We start from the raw sequence: 20503 nt of genomic DNA on the forward strand, positions 1-20503 counted from the left end.
GAACAGACTATGTACACAGATCAGTATTATAGTCAGCTCAGATCCAACAAGTAATGTTGGCACACCTGTTAGCCAACTTGTCAGCTAGCTTGCCAAATGCACTATTTCATTGTACAATTAATTTAACATTATAAAAATGGGTTGGAGACCCAGTTGTTAGACTGTTAAGTTTGATTTCACTAGTCTCAAAGTCACAATGCAAACATGTTCATAAAGAGAACAGCAGAGAGCTGAGACTAAAGAATACAGCAGGTTCAGTTATTTCAAATCAAAACACTTACAGTATGTACATTGAAAGTGATACTGGATGCTGTAATCATTAATTGCGTAGGTTTACTGCTGGTGTTGTGTCCCAGTAACAAACTTGCAACAATCAGGATGTATGCTGCATTCCATTTACCTCGGAAGTTGGAAGTTGGAGCTGGGAATGATGTCACTCTCGAGTTTGAATTGTTCCATTTTAAAAGTCAGTAAACCAGTTCTAGCCAGGCGAGTCACTGGTAGCAATACCAGTTGATAAAACGCATTTCGATGTATTTTACACATACAATCACCATAGCAACATGTTCATAGATAGAAGTTGGACAGTGTTGTGTGTTCGACTGATTTAATGAGACACAGATAAGGCAAAACTAGATACTAAACAAGATACTTTCATATTGTTGATGCATGGGGCGTAACATCTTGGATTTTGAGGTCAGGGCTGGTGAGGTTCTTCTGACTTTCCGAGTCGGAAATCCGACTTCAGGGGGCGTTCCAGTTGAAATTTCCATCTGGGAACTTGGAAATTCCGACTTCCAAGTACAACTGGAATGCACCAGTATACGTCCGCCTCAACTTACCAAGGAAACAGTGTCCAGGGAAACAAATGCAAATGATTGGGGACAAAATGAATAGCCCTCGTTCTATTTAAAAATGAATCCTACGATTCAGCTGAATCAAACATGAGGCAGTTTATGTCAGACAAATCAAGTGGGCATCATCAAGTTACAGTTTTTTTTAGTACTACACCACAGCTCGTTACTACACCACAGCTCAGCAAAGAAACACAAAGAGGGTATTTCATTTTTTTACAGAACTTTTTGAACATACCAACTTGATTTGGCTTCTAAGGCCACATATTAGCCACTGTTTTTAGCTACACAAAAAGCATTGCTGGGGATGGCAGTGTTGTTGGCTGGAATGTTCTGCCAAATATTGCATGGATTGCCTTCAGCATTTGCACAGACATTCATGGCACCCATAGGATCCAAATAACTGATCTGTTCACACAGGTCAACATTTTAAATTGCCCGCATTGCCTGCTTTGGTTTATCACCAAATACCTGCACAACTAATAACATTCCCATCATCCTCAATTGTATTCTGAGTTTATGCTTGTATGATTAAGTGCTCAAGAACTGGCATGTTTGAGTCTGGACTGTTAGGATTTAGAAAACAATGTGGAAACACAGTGTCGGAACATTTGATCAGGATTGATTGCACCTATATTAGCGAGGACATGACTTAAGAGGCTCCAGTGAACAGGATGGAAAAATATGGGTGTGGACAGCAAACAAGAAACTCTGTACTTCCTCACTAACTATCGTCAGCATGCCCTTAAGCAAGGTTGACTCTCACATCCTTTTGTCCTCCCTCCTTCTTTTATTCCTCCATTTTTCATCCTTCCTCCATCCTTCCATCCAATCTTCTGCACCCACTGTGGCTCATCAATATATCAACCACCCTGATTCTCCCTTTATCTCACTCTCGGAGGCAGTCCTGTGCACATTAAATATTTAGAGACAGACGGTCTAGTGCAACAGCCCAGCAACCTCTCCGCTGAGAGAGAGAGAGAGAGAGAGAGAGAGAGAGAGAGAGAGAGAGAGAGAGAGAGAGAGACAGAGAGAAAGAGAGAGAGAGAGAGAGAGAGAGAGAGAGAGAACGGGTAGATTAAGAAGGATCCTCTCTCTCTCTTTTTCTCTTTCCCTCTGCTACTCCAAGGAGGGGAGTCTCCGGAAGAGCCCAAAGGGTAGGAGAGCCCCTTTCTCCCAACGGGTATCACTGAGCGTATGTTGGGGGTCAACACAGGGTGAACAGCACGGTCTGAATGTCAAAACGCAGTGGAAGTCGATGTGGCGAGTGCAGAGGAAGACAGAAAGGCCACATGGAAAAATATGAGGAGGAGTAGGAGGAGGAGGAGGAGGGGAGAAAGAAAGAGCAGAGGAGACGTGTGGTGTCAGCGTGGGAGGAAATCTTCAAATTGGATTGAACACATTACCCTTTTTTTCTTCTTAGTGTATGCTTGTGTTTGGTCTGAATCTGTTTGATTGGTTTATGGAAACCAACACACAGCCAGACAGACACACAGAAATCTTTGTTTGCCCTGTTGATTTTCACAACCTTCAATACTTCCTCCCAGTTCTTCCATTCTCAAACCTGAGTGTGAGTCTCTCTCTCTGTGTGTGTGTGTGTGTGTGTGTGTGTGTGTGTGTGTGTGTGTGTGTGTGTGTGTGTGTGTGTGTGTGTTTGCGCATGTGTACCTTTTGCGAAAACTCATTCTTTACCTCCCACACGTGAAGTCGTGAGCAGACAAACCGGCATGACAGTGAGAAAAGAAAAGAAAGAGCTAACAACACATGATCTTTTGTGCTTTTGTGTAAGTGCGCAACGCAGAGGCAGATCCTGTGAAAACAGTCATTAACATCTCTTAATAATCACTTTACCTTCTCAAAAACAACTCTCTCCTTTAATAGGGATGACTGGCTAACTGCAAGTGTTAAAAGCCATCTGCAGCACTATTATACCTTTGCATAGTGTAGTATACATCTCTATTTTGTCATGCAGATACTAAAGTATACAGGATCCTAATGCATCACAGAGCGCTCCGGCTGTAGCTTCTTTATAGTGGGAAACCTGCATTTTAACTTAACAATGGCTGTTTCTGAGTCAAAATGAAGTTGGACACTCCCCCGCTCCGAAATTGTGCGAACATCCACAACCACCCACTCCTATAATGTCAGTGCTGACAACCAAAATGGGTGGAAAATAAAACCATCTAACATTAAAACATAAAACAAAACCTATTTGGCAGCAGGGAAGAAGAGAGAAAAACAGAGAAAATAGAGTAAAAATAGGTGAAAGCAAGTAATTGAGAATGTGGTTCATTTGTGCCGTGTGTGTGTGTGTGTGTGTCCGTGTGTGTGTGTAAAACAACATTCCATTCATTCCTGAAGCGCTAAGCTGACCAGACTGGGCAGCAGCACCAGAGCAGCAGTTACAGCCACACACTCAAACACACAAAAACACACATACACAAGCACCACACATCCATTGCACACACAGTCGAGTCTCTTTATCAGACTTACTTGTGGATCATGGTTGGCCAGTGTGACACAAAGTCAAGCAGTCATAGTTTGTGGTGTACATGGTAACAGAAGAGGAAGTTGCAGTGATAGCAGATAAAAAATAGAAGTCAGAGCAAGGTCAGGTCAGATTTTTGAAAACAGATTTTGCTTTTGTGTTAAACCTGAACTGCATGAGAAGGAAACAAGGACAAATTAATAGTGGAAAATAAGTTACAACATTAAACTACCTCTCTGTTGTTGTTCAAACCAGTCGAACATGATTCTCATATGTTTGGATTCATTGCCCACAGTGATCGTCATTATGAAGGAAGTTCCAATTAATTCGAAAGCTACAGTTCCATTGTTGAATTCATGATTTTTTTCATATTAAGTATAATACACTTAAAAGGTGCCCAGCCAACACAGGCTTACAATGAGTGTTGGGGAGTAACTAGTTACATGTAACAGCGTTTAGTAATTTAATTACAAAATAAATGTAACTGTATTCTGTTACAGTTACTGAGAGAAAATGTGTACTTAAATTACTGTAACAAAAAAAGTTGATGATTACAAAGGAGGTTATATCTGAAGTCAGACCTTTAAGATTTAGCTCAGGAGGATTTTTTTCCTCATTGTTTAATATTCATGATGTTACTGAATACATATATTGCTCCACATAAACTAGATCCCCCATTTCAGTATCCATGAAAAACAGCTGAACTTAGATTTTGGTGCTTAATGGGTACACTTACCCTAACAGCTGAAAACATGTGTTAGAAAATTAGAAAATTAATCGAAAAGCTTTAATGAAGTAATTGAAATAGGTACATCACTTATTCCATTTTAAATAAGGTAACTAGTAATCTGTAACCTATTATATTTGAAGTTACCTTCCCAACCCTGCTTACAAGACACCACTTACATTACCACAGCTATGTCAAACACCTTGTATGTAAATATGTACTGTAATCTACATTTATCTGTCATGTCAAACAGACCGGGATGTCCGGCAAACAGTTTCGGGAAAAGCTTAAAGTCCACCCCCACAAAATTAGTGGGATCAGTTGGATGTCTGAGTTTTCATTGTGCAGTATGATTCATGTATAGAGTTTTTAGGGGTGGATCAACATGCAGGATTTGGTGCCTTTAGTGTACATACATGGAGAATGTACTTTTCAGTGAAATCAGAGTGTCAAGCAGTAAAACTTTTGTAATGAAATATATTCACATATTTATAGATTCTGATATTTTTATTGAGGGAGAAGGAGGAGATGCCATTTTAAGAATTATTTTTGTGGAAAAACACATCAGACACACATTATTATTTGTATTTTATATGTCCTATACATGTCTGCAGGGGTTTATGATAAAATGAACAGTAGACAATAAAACACATTTAATTCTAAACCTTATCCAAATCACACAGGTGACACTTTCTGTTCTCCTCTGGGACTTAACGATGAATTTTCACAGTCAGAATTCAAACACTCAAATTAAATGGCAGGGGGTGCATGTAGTGCATTATATATTAAACTAGAACATACAACACATTTTAATTAGGATAAAACATACAGTATTAAAAATGTCTTACGCTGTTAGAGGTGGAAGAATTATTTTGCAAGAGTAGATTCTGCTGTAATGACGACTATCACTGTCAGACTTACACAGCTGGAGCTAATTAACATTAAATGAGTCAAAATCCAAAAGGAAACCCTTGCTGTTGTCTGGCTGTCTGTGTGCGCTGACACCATTTTATTTTTAATGAAACAGAGTGATGAGAGTAACTAATCGCCTTTTCATTTTCAGACAGCTAACACTAGCAGCAGCCTAGTTAATAACCAAATGACTTACAGCTGGTGGATAATAAAAGATAGTTGGAATCTCCCACTTTCATTTTTAATTAATTTTCGTTCCGGCCTCCTCCTTTTAATTTTTAGCCTTATTTGCGGGACATTTTTTATTGTCCGCTTCTTTCTCCTCCTTTTCCTTTAGTTTTTTCTTTCTTTTGGCAGACCTGCTGGACTTTTGGTTACTGCCAGTGCTGTCCATTTTCCTCGAGCTGATCAGTTTCCCCACACACTTGTTGATACAACCTTACCACAGTGCACTATACTATCAGCCAGTCATGAGACTTTCTTGGAATCAACTTTGATTGGATATCGCTGCTGTCAGTTGGAAACCTTGTAACTCCATATTTAGTTTTGGACATACTAATTTTTTCGACAGTGGCCATAATCAGTGACCATAATGATCAACTTGAAGAGGATGAGCCCGGTGTCACTTTTTTTTTCTTCCAGCAGTTTGTCAGTCGTATCATAAGTGGACAAATTGGTGTTAATTCTATCATTTGCAAGGTTACCATATTATTACACATTTTATAGCTTTATACATAATGTAAGTAAACTAGTTGCCCTCATTCATTGGTCCAGTGGTCCAGTGTGATTTGCCATAATTCAAAGATGAAAATAACACATATTATCAACTGTTGAATTTCAATTCCACAGTCACTACCTGAAACCTGAAAGCTACTTTCTCAGTCAAGGGATCACTCTCTTGTAGGTGTAGTGCACTAAGCACCTCAAAAGAAGCACCAGCGAGAGTGATTTGAGCCAATATTTTTGCCCAGGGCCAGTGGAGACATCTCCTTGCTCAACCCAGAACAACAACAAGCGAACCAAAGCCTTTGCTCCATCTACAAAGCAAAGAGAAAGCCAAGATGTTCCCAGAAAATCCTCATGGCTTCAGGTCTGGCAGATGGGGAATGATGAAACAGTCAGAAACAGAGGAGGAATAACTTGCTTCTGCCACTGTTATTCTTTCCATGCCACTGTCATGTCACGATCAAAAGAAAACGCGAGGTCCCTTTTTTTTCTTCTTCTTCTTTTTTTTAACATTTTGGTGATATCTTAAGCAGTCGTTGCTGTGGTTGAGTTTACTTGGTAATCAGACAAAGCCATCACTACTAGGAATAAGTATTCCTGGAATGCTCAAATGATTTATTTTAATTTTCTGTGTAATATTATTTATATATTTGTTCATTCAGCTCTTGCTAAGTACTTATAGTTCTTCTATTTACTCTAAACAAACTGCTGTTGCTGCTGTGCTTTTCTTTTCCTGCACGTCAACAGACTTTCAGTGCTCAACCACTGAGTGATTAATGTGTTGCATCAGTCAGCAAAGGAAATCTGCAAATGAGACATTTATATAAAAAACAGATTATTGGAAGAGAGTCTCAGATCAGTCAACATTTCACCTGTCTACCTCAGAATGCTGTTCATAGCTTGATTGTTTCAGCAGTGGTCAGGGAAGCTGGACAAAAATCTAACAAAGTATATTATTTATATGTGACAGATTTGGCTGAAAAACATATTTCTGGTGCATATTTTTTGTCCAATCTTTTTTTTATTTCAAATTTCTTGTGGAATAATGTAATTTTATCCCTTCAGGCCTTTTAAACTGTTAAATTAAACAACCTATGGTGACAAATCAGTATGATGAAGGGTAATCTTATGAAGGGATATCTATCATTAAGAGTTCACAAACAAAAAAGGTTGGAAGCAACTGGTCAGTGATATCAAAGTGAGCAATTTTTCACTGAATTATCTTGACATGTATAATTCCTGGCTTTAAAACACTAAAGCTGGGGTGTAAAAATATCTAGGAATGCAGACATTGCTTTTGTGGATCATTCAGACTGTCAAATGTGACAAACTGGCTGCAGAAGTTCTGAAACACTGACACAAAAAGGAGAAAATTGTTGGTAAATGACTCGGCAAGCGAATACTCACCATTATCACAAACACACACTTGTGTTTGACAGGTAAACTGGATCACTGGTGCAAGAAAAGCATCTTAAATCATCTTTTCACACTAAAACTAGAAACATAAGTGAAAAACACCCAGTGGAGCAGCAACAGACACACATGCTGTTCATGTTTTAATTGCCATGCTGACTGTGCGTATGTATGTGTGTGTAACTACGTCTCTGTTGGTCCAACGTGTGTGTGTGTGTGAGGGTGAATGACGGCGTGTGCGAGTACATGTGTGCGCATGTGTGTGTTGTTGGGATAGTTAGAAAGAGACAGGGGAGCACATATGGCCTGAACAGTCGGGGGTGGAACTCCCACATGACATGGCAGATAAAAATAAAAATGGGAGAGGGAGATAGAGAGAGAGAGAGAGAGAGAGAGAGAGAGAGAGAGAGAGAGAGAGAGAGAGAGAGAGAGAGAGAGAGAGAACTGGACCAGGCCCCGATACAACGTTGAAATGAATCACATGCATTGGTGAGAGACCCTCCTCCCTATAGAGAAACAACAGCATCAGTCATTTCAGCAAATAACCCTAAAACAACATTTGTTTATGTTCAAGCGACAAAGTCCTCTAGCGGCCGTAGGAATTATGACTCTAGTCTGAGAAAGTGGAGGAGGAAGTCAGGTGACAGAGAGACCACAGAGGGAGGAGGTTGGGGTGGATGGACTACATGAAAGATTCTGTTAGTTTCCCGTATCCCTACTTACAGTCAATGCTGGTCACTTTTAACCACAACTACAACACTTCCTTAACCTTATAGAGGAACTTTACACATAAGAGTGTGTGTACAGGTGTTGGGGAGTACCAAAGAGTACCTATCTGAAATAAAAGTTGTATAAAGCCTGTTGTAAGTTTAGAGGGAGCTGATCATTTTTTCAATTCTGATAAATGATGTCAGAGCAGAAAACGCTCACATATGTTGTTCTGGAGGGTGTCAACAGACAATAAAGTTTGTTGTTTAATTTGAAGGAGTTGATGACTGTGAGGATATGATTCATTGTTGTTTAGTTGTGTGCATGCGAATGTGTGTGTGTGTGTGTTCTTAGGTGCTGATTTTGTGATTGGGAAGAGGAGTCTCACTTATCATTATCGCTGTGTCATGTAGCAGTCAGCGCCTGTGATTCACAATATTATAATCTATCACATGTATTCTACTGTGAAGATGATAATTCCATGTAAAATCATTATAGAAATGCCAGATCCTGGAAGAAGAAGAAGAAAATGATGTGAACCATGTGGCTGTCATAGAAGAACAAGCAGGAACTCAACCCAATTGCTGTCCCTTCTCCATAATCTTCCCTCTCCACTTTGCTCTCAAGTGCTCTCATCTGAAATAAACATGAAAAAAAATTCTTCTTATCTCTCATTTTCTTTCCTAGCACCTCTCTGTGGCAGGTCCATTTTTAACAGCTATTATAATAAAGTGCACTGGCTGTGTACTTCTCCTTATTGTTGGAGTCCTTAAATGGTTGTGATGTAGGAACTGAAACTACTGTTGCACCTTTCGTCAGTTGTGCTAGAATGAAAAAAAAACACACACTTAAATGCCAAAAAAGCTTTTAAAAAATAAAGCCTATAGACTAAATGTACATCCAAGTGGTTTAACTTTGCTGTAAGGGAGAAAAGAAATGTCCGTCTTCAGTGATGAAATGCTAGAAAAATGCATATTTTTCTAACAGGATCCCAGAGGGCTCTCAGGTGATATGTCTCCACAGATGTTCATGTTGCATTCAAAACCTGCGTACTAACATACAGACTGTGTATTCACTTCTAGGCCTATATGAACTATGGTACATGCAAACAGCGCATCACATGACCAAGCTAACCAAACGTTTACATCATAGGCTATCAGCATTTAATAACTGTAATATGATTAGTTTGTGGGTTAGTCATTTCAGCTAGCTAAAACCCAAAACATTACATTTGTTCAATGCTTTCTCCTAACTCAGTTATTTCACAATTCTGAGAATATTATCTCCATTCTGGAGAAATGAGTGCTGTAATGTTGATGCAACAAATTGTGGGTGTCACATTAACTTCATGAACTGAAGTGAAGTAATCCTTGTCACTATGATGTATGTGTGCTTTCTGTTACCACTCTCACACACGTTGACCCCATGCTGTTCATGGAAACAAATCTGTGAATGTAGTTTAAACCCATCAATATATTAGCCTTCAGTCATAGTAACAGCATGGTAATATTATCCTGTAATCACTTGTTATTTCATTTTTATTTTAATACTTTAATATCCATACAGATTAGACCCTAAAGCTTTATTAAAATGACAATCTAAAATGAAAACATTAAACAGGGTTGTTGTACTTCAGTGTCATGGCAGACCATGCAGATGATGGTGTCATTTCATAACTTATGACAAGTTTACTATATAATCAGTTCATGTGGTATGCAGTTGTGTAACACATTTTATTCTGTGGTTTGACACAGCTTATCTTCTGCAGCAGTTATTGAAACATGTTGATCCCTGCCTACATCACTGCCCTGTTTCCTGACCTGACCTCTAACATGGGCTGCCCATTATTCCATCTGTACTATTATTAGTGTGTTATTGTGATTGTGTTGTCAATCTGTCATCAAATATATCTCTGCACAGCACTATCTTTATGCCAAATGCAGTAACAGTGGAAAGTAACAAAGTACATTTACTCAAATACTGCACATATGTACAATTATGTAGTAATTTAATAGAATATTTCCATTTTCTGCTACTTTATACTCAAACTCAACTACAGTGCAGAGGCATATATTGCACTTTTCACTCCATTACATGTCATTGATAACTTTATTTACTGGTTACTCTGCATATTAATTATACTAATGGTAATCATTAGATTTAGGTAAGATAAGGCTTTATTGGTCCCTGTGAGGAAAATCACAACTTCACCTTTAAAAGACGCAACATCATAGTCATTAAAAGTTACATTAATAGAATAAAATTATAATCCATTATTAAATGAGTCATTGCATAATGAGTAGGCTACTTTAAATATATGTTGATGGGTATGCAAACACTTTTGTCCTTTTACTAAAGTAAAAGTTCTAATGCATCATTTATTCTTGTGACAAAATACATCTACAATGTGGTATTGCTACTTTTACTAAAGTAAAATACCACCACTGGTTAAATGTATTTTTAAAAAACAGTTCACGTTAAATAAATACAACGTAAAAACAACTTTTCATCCCGTGGTAATGGTGGAACATGAGCATCTTGTCGCGGACCTAGATGGTACAAATAGACCACGGGGATGCATTCACACCAGTGGTAGACAGATTATTTTCTCATGTAGTTTATTGTTAATTTGGTGTAAAATGGGTGTAACATTGTAACACACTGATATTAGTAAAGGCAGGTCGTAGGTGGGACTAGACTGGTCCTCTCCGGGAGAGTCTAAACTACTCCGCTCCGGGTTTTCCGATCGTCCATCAGCGGGCTCCTCACAGCCTCTAGCAGGTTTTTACTCAACTCCTGTCCTGATATCACTCCGCTGGCATGGTGGAGAAGAGGACCTGATTGTTGTGATGGTGGCAGGCGGCAGCCAGTGACTACAGACTTCCACCACTACTTCCATATCCGCGTCTTACGCCGTCTGGGTTACTCTAGTTGCCTCACAACCGGACTACCGAGGGCGCTTGTGCTCTTCCCCCAACTCAGCAACATCTTCACCGGGATTTCTTTCAAACCAAAACCATATGAGATGCAAGTTCACTGGGAAACTCCGGAGCCCGTTCGGTTCAGGCAGCAAAACTTTTTCTCAAAGGACAACACCGTAAAACGGCGAGTGGACTGTTGCTGCTGCTGCCGCCGCTGCTCCTCTGCGGGACGGTCGGTGTGTGTATGACCGCTGAGTGCCTGCTATCGTTCATACCTTCACGGTGTTGTTGTTTTTTTTTCTTCCAGCGGAGTTGTTGTTAGCAGCGTGGCAGCGGCTTTATTGTTGAATTCAGTTTGGGGCTTGCTCGACCCTCACTCCGGCTGGGTCTTATTTGTGTTTGCGGGAACGTTTTGTTTTGAAACAGTGCCGAGGAGGGAAGACGAAACGGCCACAAGCGAGCCACCAACTAACCGTATGACTGCTAGGCTCGCTGCCCTTTAAACCTTCCCCGGTTGTCGCTCACTTCAGCGGCTTCTGCCCGGTCGTACCTCCCGTCCGCTGCCCGGCTGCTTGGGACCTTTCACCGCGGAGGACCGAGAGGGAGAGGACACTAGGTGGTGGAGGTGGAGGTGGCCGGAGGAGGTGGAGGTGGCGGCGGTGGAGACAAGCTTGACGGGGAGAAAAGTTCTTCCAAAATAGCAGCCACTCGGCCCAGTGATGGGGGACTTCGCCTCCCCCGCTGCCGGACCCAACGGCAGTATCTGCATCAACAACAGCATGAACCCGGCCGCCGGGAGCGTGGTGCCCGCCGGGGCGGTGGGCATACCTAAGCACAGCACCGTGGTGGAGAGGCTGAGGCAGCGGATAGAGGGCTGCCGGAGACACCACGTAAACTGCGAGAGCAGGTACCAGCAAGCCCACGCCGAGCAGCTGGAGATAGAGCGGAGGGAGACGGTCAGCCTGTATCAGCGGAGTCTGGAGCAGAGGGCCAAGAAGTCAGCCGGCGGAAGCGGCAGCAGCAAGCAGCCGCAGAGCAAGCAGCCAGATCCGGACTCTGCCTCCTCCACGGAACAGAGGAATAACACGCTCATAGCGGTAAGGACGAGCTCTCAATCACGGCCAAAACAGTCCCGAGACTCCCCTCCCACTCACACATTTAAACACAGCACACACTTTAATATAATGCATTTCTCTGTCCCCAGTATTTTGGGACCCCCAACAAGCTGCAAGCTGTATCACTACAACTTGTGTTGTAGTGCAAACTTGTTGAGAACACGTTCACTGAGCGCTGGAAATTGCTTTGGAAACACACACCTCACTTTTTCAAACCAGGGTGCCAACTAGTGCTTTTGTTTACAGAGAAATCCAGCCCCTTGTTGAAGAAAACAGGCTGTTAGAGCTTAAATGCTGCAGTGTTGGGAAATGACAAACCTGACAGCTGATATTTGATCTGTTGCAATATCAGTGCTGGAAGTTTTAAAGGTGCTGCAAATTGTCAAGTTTTGATTTTTCAGCTCAGAAACTTCTTACAACTTCTAGAGGATGGCTTTTCTTTTTTGCATGCAAACAACTTCTCCTTTCTTGTTCTTTGTTTTTTTTTTTGGGTGCCATTGTTCTGCAAGACAGCAGTAATGTTGCAATATTGGTTCCTCGCTCTCAGCAGCAGCAGGAGCAGTTTGCACTCCGGCCTGAATATGTAACCTTTGTAACATACTGTCTGAATCAACAGCCTGTGCCCACAGTGTTGCAAAAACCCAATCACTGCCACCTCTTCACCAAAAGTCACCTGCCACCAGGCTTGAAACTGACTTCAGGTGGCTGCTGCAGTAGTTACTGAATGTTTGTATGCTGTGAGAAACTTTTCTTAATGAACTGTGGAGCTTAACACAAAATAATACATTGATCACATGATGCTCTTCTGATTGGACAAAGGCTGTGTCCTCCTGCAGAATGAATGCAGTGATAGTTTAGGAAATACACATGCTATAATGCTAATATAGTCTCTGTAAACTCTGTAGGATTCAGAGGAATGCTACAGTGATTTCCTGTTGGTAGGGGGCAGTGGTATCATATGGAGGATTGTTGGCTTTCTAATGTGTGTCCTATGAGGATCTTGGTTAGAGCTTTTCTTTAAAATGTATGAGCAGGTCTGCAGATCAGCCCTTGCAGTGATATGATTTAGTAATTCTTAAAGAAAATATCTTGATGTTTGGCTGTTGTCGTTTGAGAGAGAGAGGGATAGAGAGAGAAAGAGAGAGAGAGAGAGAGAATAAAACAGACAGCGGCAAACTGTGTGTAGAGTCTCCCGTTCACACCACATCTCCTGTGGGCAAGCTCCAGTTTCCTTTAGAAAAGACCAAAGGATACATGTCGGGAATGTCAACATTGTTATCCCTTTTGTTGCCGCAATGATCCCAGTTCCTCCCCTTTTGAAATGCAAAATCGGAACCTCTTTTAATTTCTGAGGCAGCCTCAGTTGTTATTTAAGAGCCACGAAAAGCCCGAGCAGCTCCAGCCTGAGAGAGCGGCAGTGATTTTTAATAGTGCAGGACCTCCCAGCGGCCCTTGTGGACATTAAACTGAACCGCCCATTAGATGGCCGGCAACAAATGCTCCGAGAATGGAGGGATTACTGCTTAAAGACACAGTGGTATCCTCTGCTTCTCTCCCAGTCACTGTTGGTGACACCTCCTATGCAAACACACAGCATTCAATAGCTGAAACGCACAGAGCCGGGGTGTTAATACCTTCTTCTTTTTTTTTAATGCTACATTTCAAGTGCCTGGTATTTATGAGGCATGAATTGTAAAGGAGATGAAAGGAAATGAGAGAAAAGTCTGCCATCTCTCTCCCGTGTTTTTTTTCTCTCCCCCCACTGAAGAACAGAGCTGCAGCTAGATGGCTGTATGTAGTCACTGCAGAAACAGGCATTCTAGGAAAGCCAAGTATGCTGTTGATGAACTACACACACCATATGCACACATGCATACACAAATACCCACAGAGCCTTAATCTGCTGGGGTTATGTTACACACTGTATTTAGTAGTATGCTATGTGAAGGGGGTGTGTTTGAACACAGTTTCACCTATGAGTGCAGCAGCAACTATAGTCATGTCATTATGATGCCAGTTCTAAACTGGTAAGAACCAGGGATATTTTTCAGTTTGAATAAAATTGGTACTTTTATACATTTTGGTGTGACTTAAGGTTGCACTGTAGCCTCTGTGTTCTCCCCTCTGCTCTCTGTGTTAGTGTTTGACCGAGGGCGGGGCTCCACTCCTCTACACATAGACCAGAGCAGACTAGAGCAGAGGTCTCAGTGGACACATTGAACCAGGTGAAGTGAAAGATAACGTTTTACTCAAGTTGATGATAACGACACTCGTCACTGAAAGTTTATCAAAAGCTTTGTGAGTAAAAAGCCAATCAGAGTACATTATAAAAACATCAGTTCAACAAGAAAACATGTCAAAAAGCTACATTTTCAACTGTTTGAAGCCGGCAATGTTGCCCCACTGGAAGTGTTACAAACAGGCTAAAACCGAAGCTGTCTCTATGTAGCCAAAGCGTTTCTCTTAAATCCCCATAAGCTCCAGCAGCCCCCCTCTGAGGTCTTCAGGCAGGTCTTCTCTCTAAACTCCACTATGTATTTTAATATCAGGCATATATTATTTATTTTATTGACATTTATAGATGAGTTTTTAGTGAGATATTATTGAGTTTATATGTGACTTTGCTGATGTGAACATTCCTTTTGCTTTTTGAAAATAGTACATTTTAAAAAACAGATGAGAGCATCAATGAAGAATTAGACCGATAAGTGTCTAAGAGTAGTAGGAACAATAAAATCCCAATGATACATCCATCCCTAAATGTCATGATATTATTGTAGATGAAGACTGTTGTACTTAGTGTCAGTATGGCAGCTGTTGATTTGAGAATAACAGAAACACCTTCAATGAACAAAAAGTAAATACAAAATGTGCAAATCAGCATTTCTAAGAGGTAGAACCAGTAATACAGCCTTCCACTAAATGACAAGAAAATAACACTCCAATTATGACACATGGCGGCTATAAATTGTTAATAATATATTATCAATTTCATGAAGCGAACTGTAATGTTCTTAAGCATTTTTTTGTATTGTCATGTACGTCCCAGCACTCTGCGCCAGGGTCTAATGTTTCTCAGACACACCCACGTCGGGACAGGGGCAAGCCTATAATTATGGAAAGTGTGTGTTTGTGTTTATAGCCCACTATTATTGAAAAAGGAGAAGAAGATACCGGGAGACCGTCTTGTCTTTCCCACCATGTCTTTTGGACAGTGATGTAGTTTGTTAGAGAAGTGTAAAACATCCAAAGCAGCATACAGGATTGAAAGTGAGTTTGGAGGCAGTCGATTAATGTCTTGCTGATTGATTCACTCACACATGATGGACACTTGTAAAGTTGTAATTGTCTGATAATGAGAGGGATGCTTAGGAAACAGCAGGCCACCTTTTTGCTTACCACCTATAGGCATGTATCCCTCATTGTATCCACGTATCCTACACTGATACTTGGATAGTAACTGATTCTCGCCCATATTAAAAAACGTCCACGCTCTCGATACAGACTAGAACTTTTCAAAATAATGTTACAAAATGCTTTCCATAAAGCAAAATAAAACATAGAAAGGGCAAAAGTTTTAGTTCTGACATGGAAAACAAGCAGTACATGATAAAAAGTAAAGACAGTTAAGCTCATAGAACAGTAAAACCAACAAGATGAAATAGAGATAAAATATAGAATTTCAAAATAAAATGATATTTAATACATTAGTTAACTATTAGAAGGCCTTTGCATAAAAGTGATTTAAAATGTGAAACTGCTTGCTTGAGATACTCTGGCTTCCACAACCGAGGGGGCCCGGACTGAAAAGGCCCCGGCCCCCCTTTTTGTAAGAAGATAGGTAGCATGTAGCATACGTTTGATATAATGGTTTTGAAGCAAACAGGCGGTGTCCAACTTACAGGCACATTGTAAAAAGCTGATAATTATAGTTCCTTTAGGGGGTATTAAAGGTGTAACTCCCTGGCCAGTACACACACACACACACACACACACACACACACAAACACACTCACTACTGGTATCCACGTCAACAGAAAAATTACACACAAGTAGATCAGTCTTACTATTCTTTCTTTTTTCCGTCTTTATTAACTCCTCAGTGGACAGACAACAAAGCAAATGAAGGTGTCAGTTGTAACTCATTATAAAAGGTAACACAGTGCAGGCTACACCACAGCTGATGTGCACCTCCACAGAAACATAACTACATGTCAGGACAATGGTTATTATGAAGATACCACACGGAGGCTGTAAGAGATATGATTGGTCAGTTGTGGCTTCTTGTGTTTCCTCCTAAATACTCTCTGATACTTCGTAGTATGAGTTGATGATAGGCTCTTCTTCTTTTCAGGATAGAATTGAGGCCAGTGTAGAAGAAACACAACCATTATGGTGGCTCATATTTGTGTGTTGATAATTTTGTTGGACTATTTGAGTAGAGGAGCATGAGGCAGATGTGCTGGTGGATCAAGGTGGATCAAGGACACTCCTGCTCCTCCCTGAATTGGAATCCGGACTCTCTAACAAGTGAACCGGACCACTCAACTATCAGAATAGCCGTCACAGAAACAGAGAAATCATCCTTCAACACTCTTACACTGCTGGTTGCATTACAAAGGTTATCTGATGATGATGCGCTCTAATTGACTTTTTTTTCTTTTTTTTTTTTTTTTTTTGGTGCGCTCATCTCTCCAGACTGACATTTGACAGCTCACAGAGAAACAGGTGTGAGCTTGTTCATTACATGTGTCAGCGGAGAGAGAGAGAGAGAGAACTAGTGATTGTACCACAAAACGAAACAAATATCCTCAGGCTGGGCTTCATTCTTTCCTGCTGGTGGAGAAATAAGTTAACCCTTTTTTCTCCCTCTTATTTGATTGTTATAATGATACAGAAAGAGTGACGCTGCTGTCAAACTTTATTGAGGCTGCGCTCAATATCCTCTATCTGCTCTCCATATCCTACGTCGTCTACCTTTTAGCTTCTTATCTGTGAGCACAGACAAACAGAAAGAACATGTTCACCAGCAGCTGCTTTGTTTTAAGGCAGATTTTTGTACATTGGGATCCAGATAAAAGCACACAGGGATCATACGCACGACCTTTTGGTTTCAGGCACGTGTCCGCGCACCCAACGGGCCGCGATGTCGCTTAAAAGCAGAATCGTGACACCCCCCCCCCTATTTTTTTTTTTGACAAAACATCCAGTCAGATCTGATTACCTAATCGCTAACAAGTTTACAGCTGCGAGGCCGAGGTGCACAGCGAGGGGCTCGTTAGTTCCACTCAAACACAGTAGCTCAGGACAGTCTGTCTTCAGCTTTGCTCGCTGCTTGGCATCCACCTCGCCGTGGAATGTCTCACACACACACACACACACACACACACACACACACACACACACACACACACACACACACACACACACACACACACTGTTGTCCTGCTCAACTCTTGGCAGCAGAGGCCGGAGTGTGGGCGGCTGAGTTTTCATGAATCCGAGGCCTTCCCTCTTCCCTCCCTTCTACACCTCCCCTCCTCCTCTCCTCCTCTCCTCTCCTCCCTCCTCTCCTCTCTGTTCACCACTTCTCTGGTTTCAGCTTTAGTAAAGCGCTAATGTAGCGTAGATGGTCTTAGTGGCTATAGCATTGTTAATGTCAGCTGGGACCGCTGCCCAACTACTATATTTAAACTACTGAGCTGGCACCAAGCTGACACCAGCACGCACACACGCATGTAAGAGCGTGACGTCCACGCACACCCTGGTGACATCACAGATGTGCTGTTTTAGACTCATTACACGTTTGTTTCGTCGTCTCCGGCTGTGTTTTTTTTTTCTTCCTCTTCATCTTCACTTTTCGTGTACTTTTTTTCTTTTAATAACTCTTTTTCTTGTCCTTCAGTCCCTGCACACACACACACACACACACACACACACAGACACACACACACACGCATGCACACACACTGGATGTTTTTGATTTGGGTCGGCTGTGACCACATTCCCTTCCACCCACGCTTGTTCACATGTTCTACAGGAACACACGCACACACACACACACACACACACACACACACACACGTTCAGAGCAGATCCTTGAATAAGCTGTTTTCCCTCTCTTTAAGCTGCTAAGCTACACACAGTATAGTTAGAAATACTTCTGTCACACACACACACGCACACGCACACACACACACACACACACACACACACACTTCCACTCTACCTGTTGAGCGTTGTACTTACATAATCTCCTGTGAGTTAACAAGGTATGGCAGAAAGTTCATGTGTCAGAGCTAAAATATTTGCTCGACTAGTTTCATAGTTTTTTCTTTTCTTCTTTTTTTATTTATTCATTTTTTAAACTCTTTTCATCTCTTGGCAACTTCTTCCATCGTATTTGCCTGCCAACACCTGATTGTCAAAGCTCCACAGTGGGAGTGTGTATCTATTACTATTTGGCTGTAGCAATCAAGGCCTGTTTTGTTCCGGCTCGTGTTTCTCTGAGTGTTTCACGCTCATACGTACATTACACACATGTTCACACTCTGCCACCGTTTCACTCTCTTAATCAACTCGCCTGTCATTCATTTTCGTATATTTGCACCAGTATAGAGTCATATTGGAGTGTCTTACAGCTGCCAGGTACCATCTGTATACATTTTCAGGTGGAGAAAGTTTAGTGAAAGTGAAAAAAATGTTCTGAACTCTCGTGTCTTATTTCCTCTTCTCTTTGACGCCCATATTCGGCCTCACGTGCTGTTTTGGGTACAATAGATAGCTCAGGATCAGAGACTCATCCGAACAGCAGTTTACATTTTACATTATTGATACCGACCTGGTGGGATGCATCTTTGTTCCTTATTTCCTTTTCAAGCCCCCACCTCCTCATGTACTCACACACACGCACAAACACTGAAACGGTAAAATATGGATGAGGCTGTTATCAGAGATGCCAAGGTTCACTGTGATCCACCACCACCACCTGTGTGTGTGTGTGTGTGTGTGTGTGTGTGTGTGTGCGTGTGGGTATGAGAGCAAGAGAGAGAGTTACTTTGCATATTATGGTTGGGTGGTGTCTACTGGATTGGCATATGATGATAGACCATGATGTCATTGTTTGGGGGAGGAGGGGTTATTCCTATCAAGTCATTTTTTAATATACTTTATATTACATTTAATATTAATTACTTTTTCTATTTTTTTACACATTTGAACTACTCACCTGGTCTTTCCTCGCTTTTCCTCCCTACAACCTCTTCTTAAGCTACCTCATTTTAAACAGACCTGATACTAATACGTACTAGTAAGTCTGCACAATATGAGGAAAATCTGCTATGCATCATACAACAGTTCAATATTAAGTGATGATATGACTTGAGATAAATAAACAAATATTATAGTGTGCATATTAACTCTAGAGTTCTTAACAGAGAACCTAAACATGTAATAGCCTATTCAGTGTTTGGAGTCTATGTTAATCTATGTTTGAATTTCCCACCCTGCACCACCATTGTCTATACTAGTATAATAACAAGTGTATAGTACAATAATTGAAGAGGGATGCATGTACACACACACATATACACATACTGTTACACACTAATAAGAGGACACCTGAGTTGGATACATGGAGACCACACACTTTTCCTTCGTTTTAGCATCTGGCTCGACTTGAACACGTGCGCCAGCGGCAGATGTGAACACTGCATGTGGGTATTATGCGTGTTTGTTCAAGTGCTGGTGCTGTACTTTTAAGTAGCAGTTAGCAGACGTTAGCTCGTAGCAGAGTCCACTGCGAGACGTCAGATATCGCCACCAACCAGCTGCTGAGCTTTGGCAATTGTTTAGCTCCCACTGACTCATGTAGCCGTTAAAGGAATCGGTGAATTTAATAAGGAATGTAGCCAAATGACAACATTATGTTCCCCATCACTCCACATAATAAGCGAGGCCTTGGTCTAATCATTTTGATTGGCACATAAAATTAATTAAATCTATAATATTAAAGTTGTAACAACATATTTTTTATTTATCCTCATGGTTCCCCTTATTCACTACTTTATTTTTTCAGCTTTAATGCATGAATATAGTAGTTGGGCATTGGTGGCCACTGGAGAAATATCACTTCTTTCACTGCCTGTTTTTTAGCTTCCTGTTGGTGTCAGGCAACAACCCCTTGACCTTCCTGTTACCGGTTTGTCTGTTTAAACTCAGGATTGGTCAGGATCAGTAAAAAAATAATTTTCTAGCACTAAATCTATCACATCAGGGTTTGTTAATTTCCAAACAGCATCCTCCTCCTCTTTCACCTTCCTCTTACCCTTCCATTCCTACCTCCATTTGACCTTTAATTTTTCCCCTCTTTGTAATACGCCCTCTCTTCTTTCCTCTAGATCACTAGGACCCATCCGTGCTTTTTTTTCTTCTTCTGCTCTCCTTCACTCCCTCCATCCATCTCTCTCTCTCTTTTTCGCTCCTTGTCTCCGGTGATCCCCGGTTCAGTCTCAGCTAGCAGGTTTAGCACTCTAAAGCTGTCTCAGCGCAGGTCGGTGGCGGGGAGAGATCCTGCGCTAAGAGGGAATTACCTACCTCACACACTCTGGCAACACACATAGACTGTTAGTGTACACCCA

General features: G+C 41.3%; 1 protein-coding gene across 1 annotated transcript in view; it reads left to right on the forward strand.

Moving 5' to 3' along the window:
* The first annotated feature begins 10532 nt into the window (after positions 1-10532).
* The window catches only part of maml3 (mastermind-like transcriptional coactivator 3), a 108006-nt gene continuing 98035 nt past the window's right edge, over positions 10533-20503 (forward strand). Inside the window, exon 1 of the mRNA XM_053340260.1 lies at positions 10533-11846. Coding sequence (XP_053196235.1) covers positions 11469-11846 — 378 coding nt within the window. The 5' untranslated portion in view covers positions 10533-11468. The remainder of the gene's footprint in view (positions 11847-20503) is intronic.

This window comes from Scomber japonicus, chromosome 2 (assembly GCF_027409825.1).
Source record: "Scomber japonicus isolate fScoJap1 chromosome 2, fScoJap1.pri, whole genome shotgun sequence".
Classification (NCBI taxonomy): Eukaryota; Metazoa; Chordata; class Actinopteri; order Scombriformes; family Scombridae; genus Scomber; species Scomber japonicus.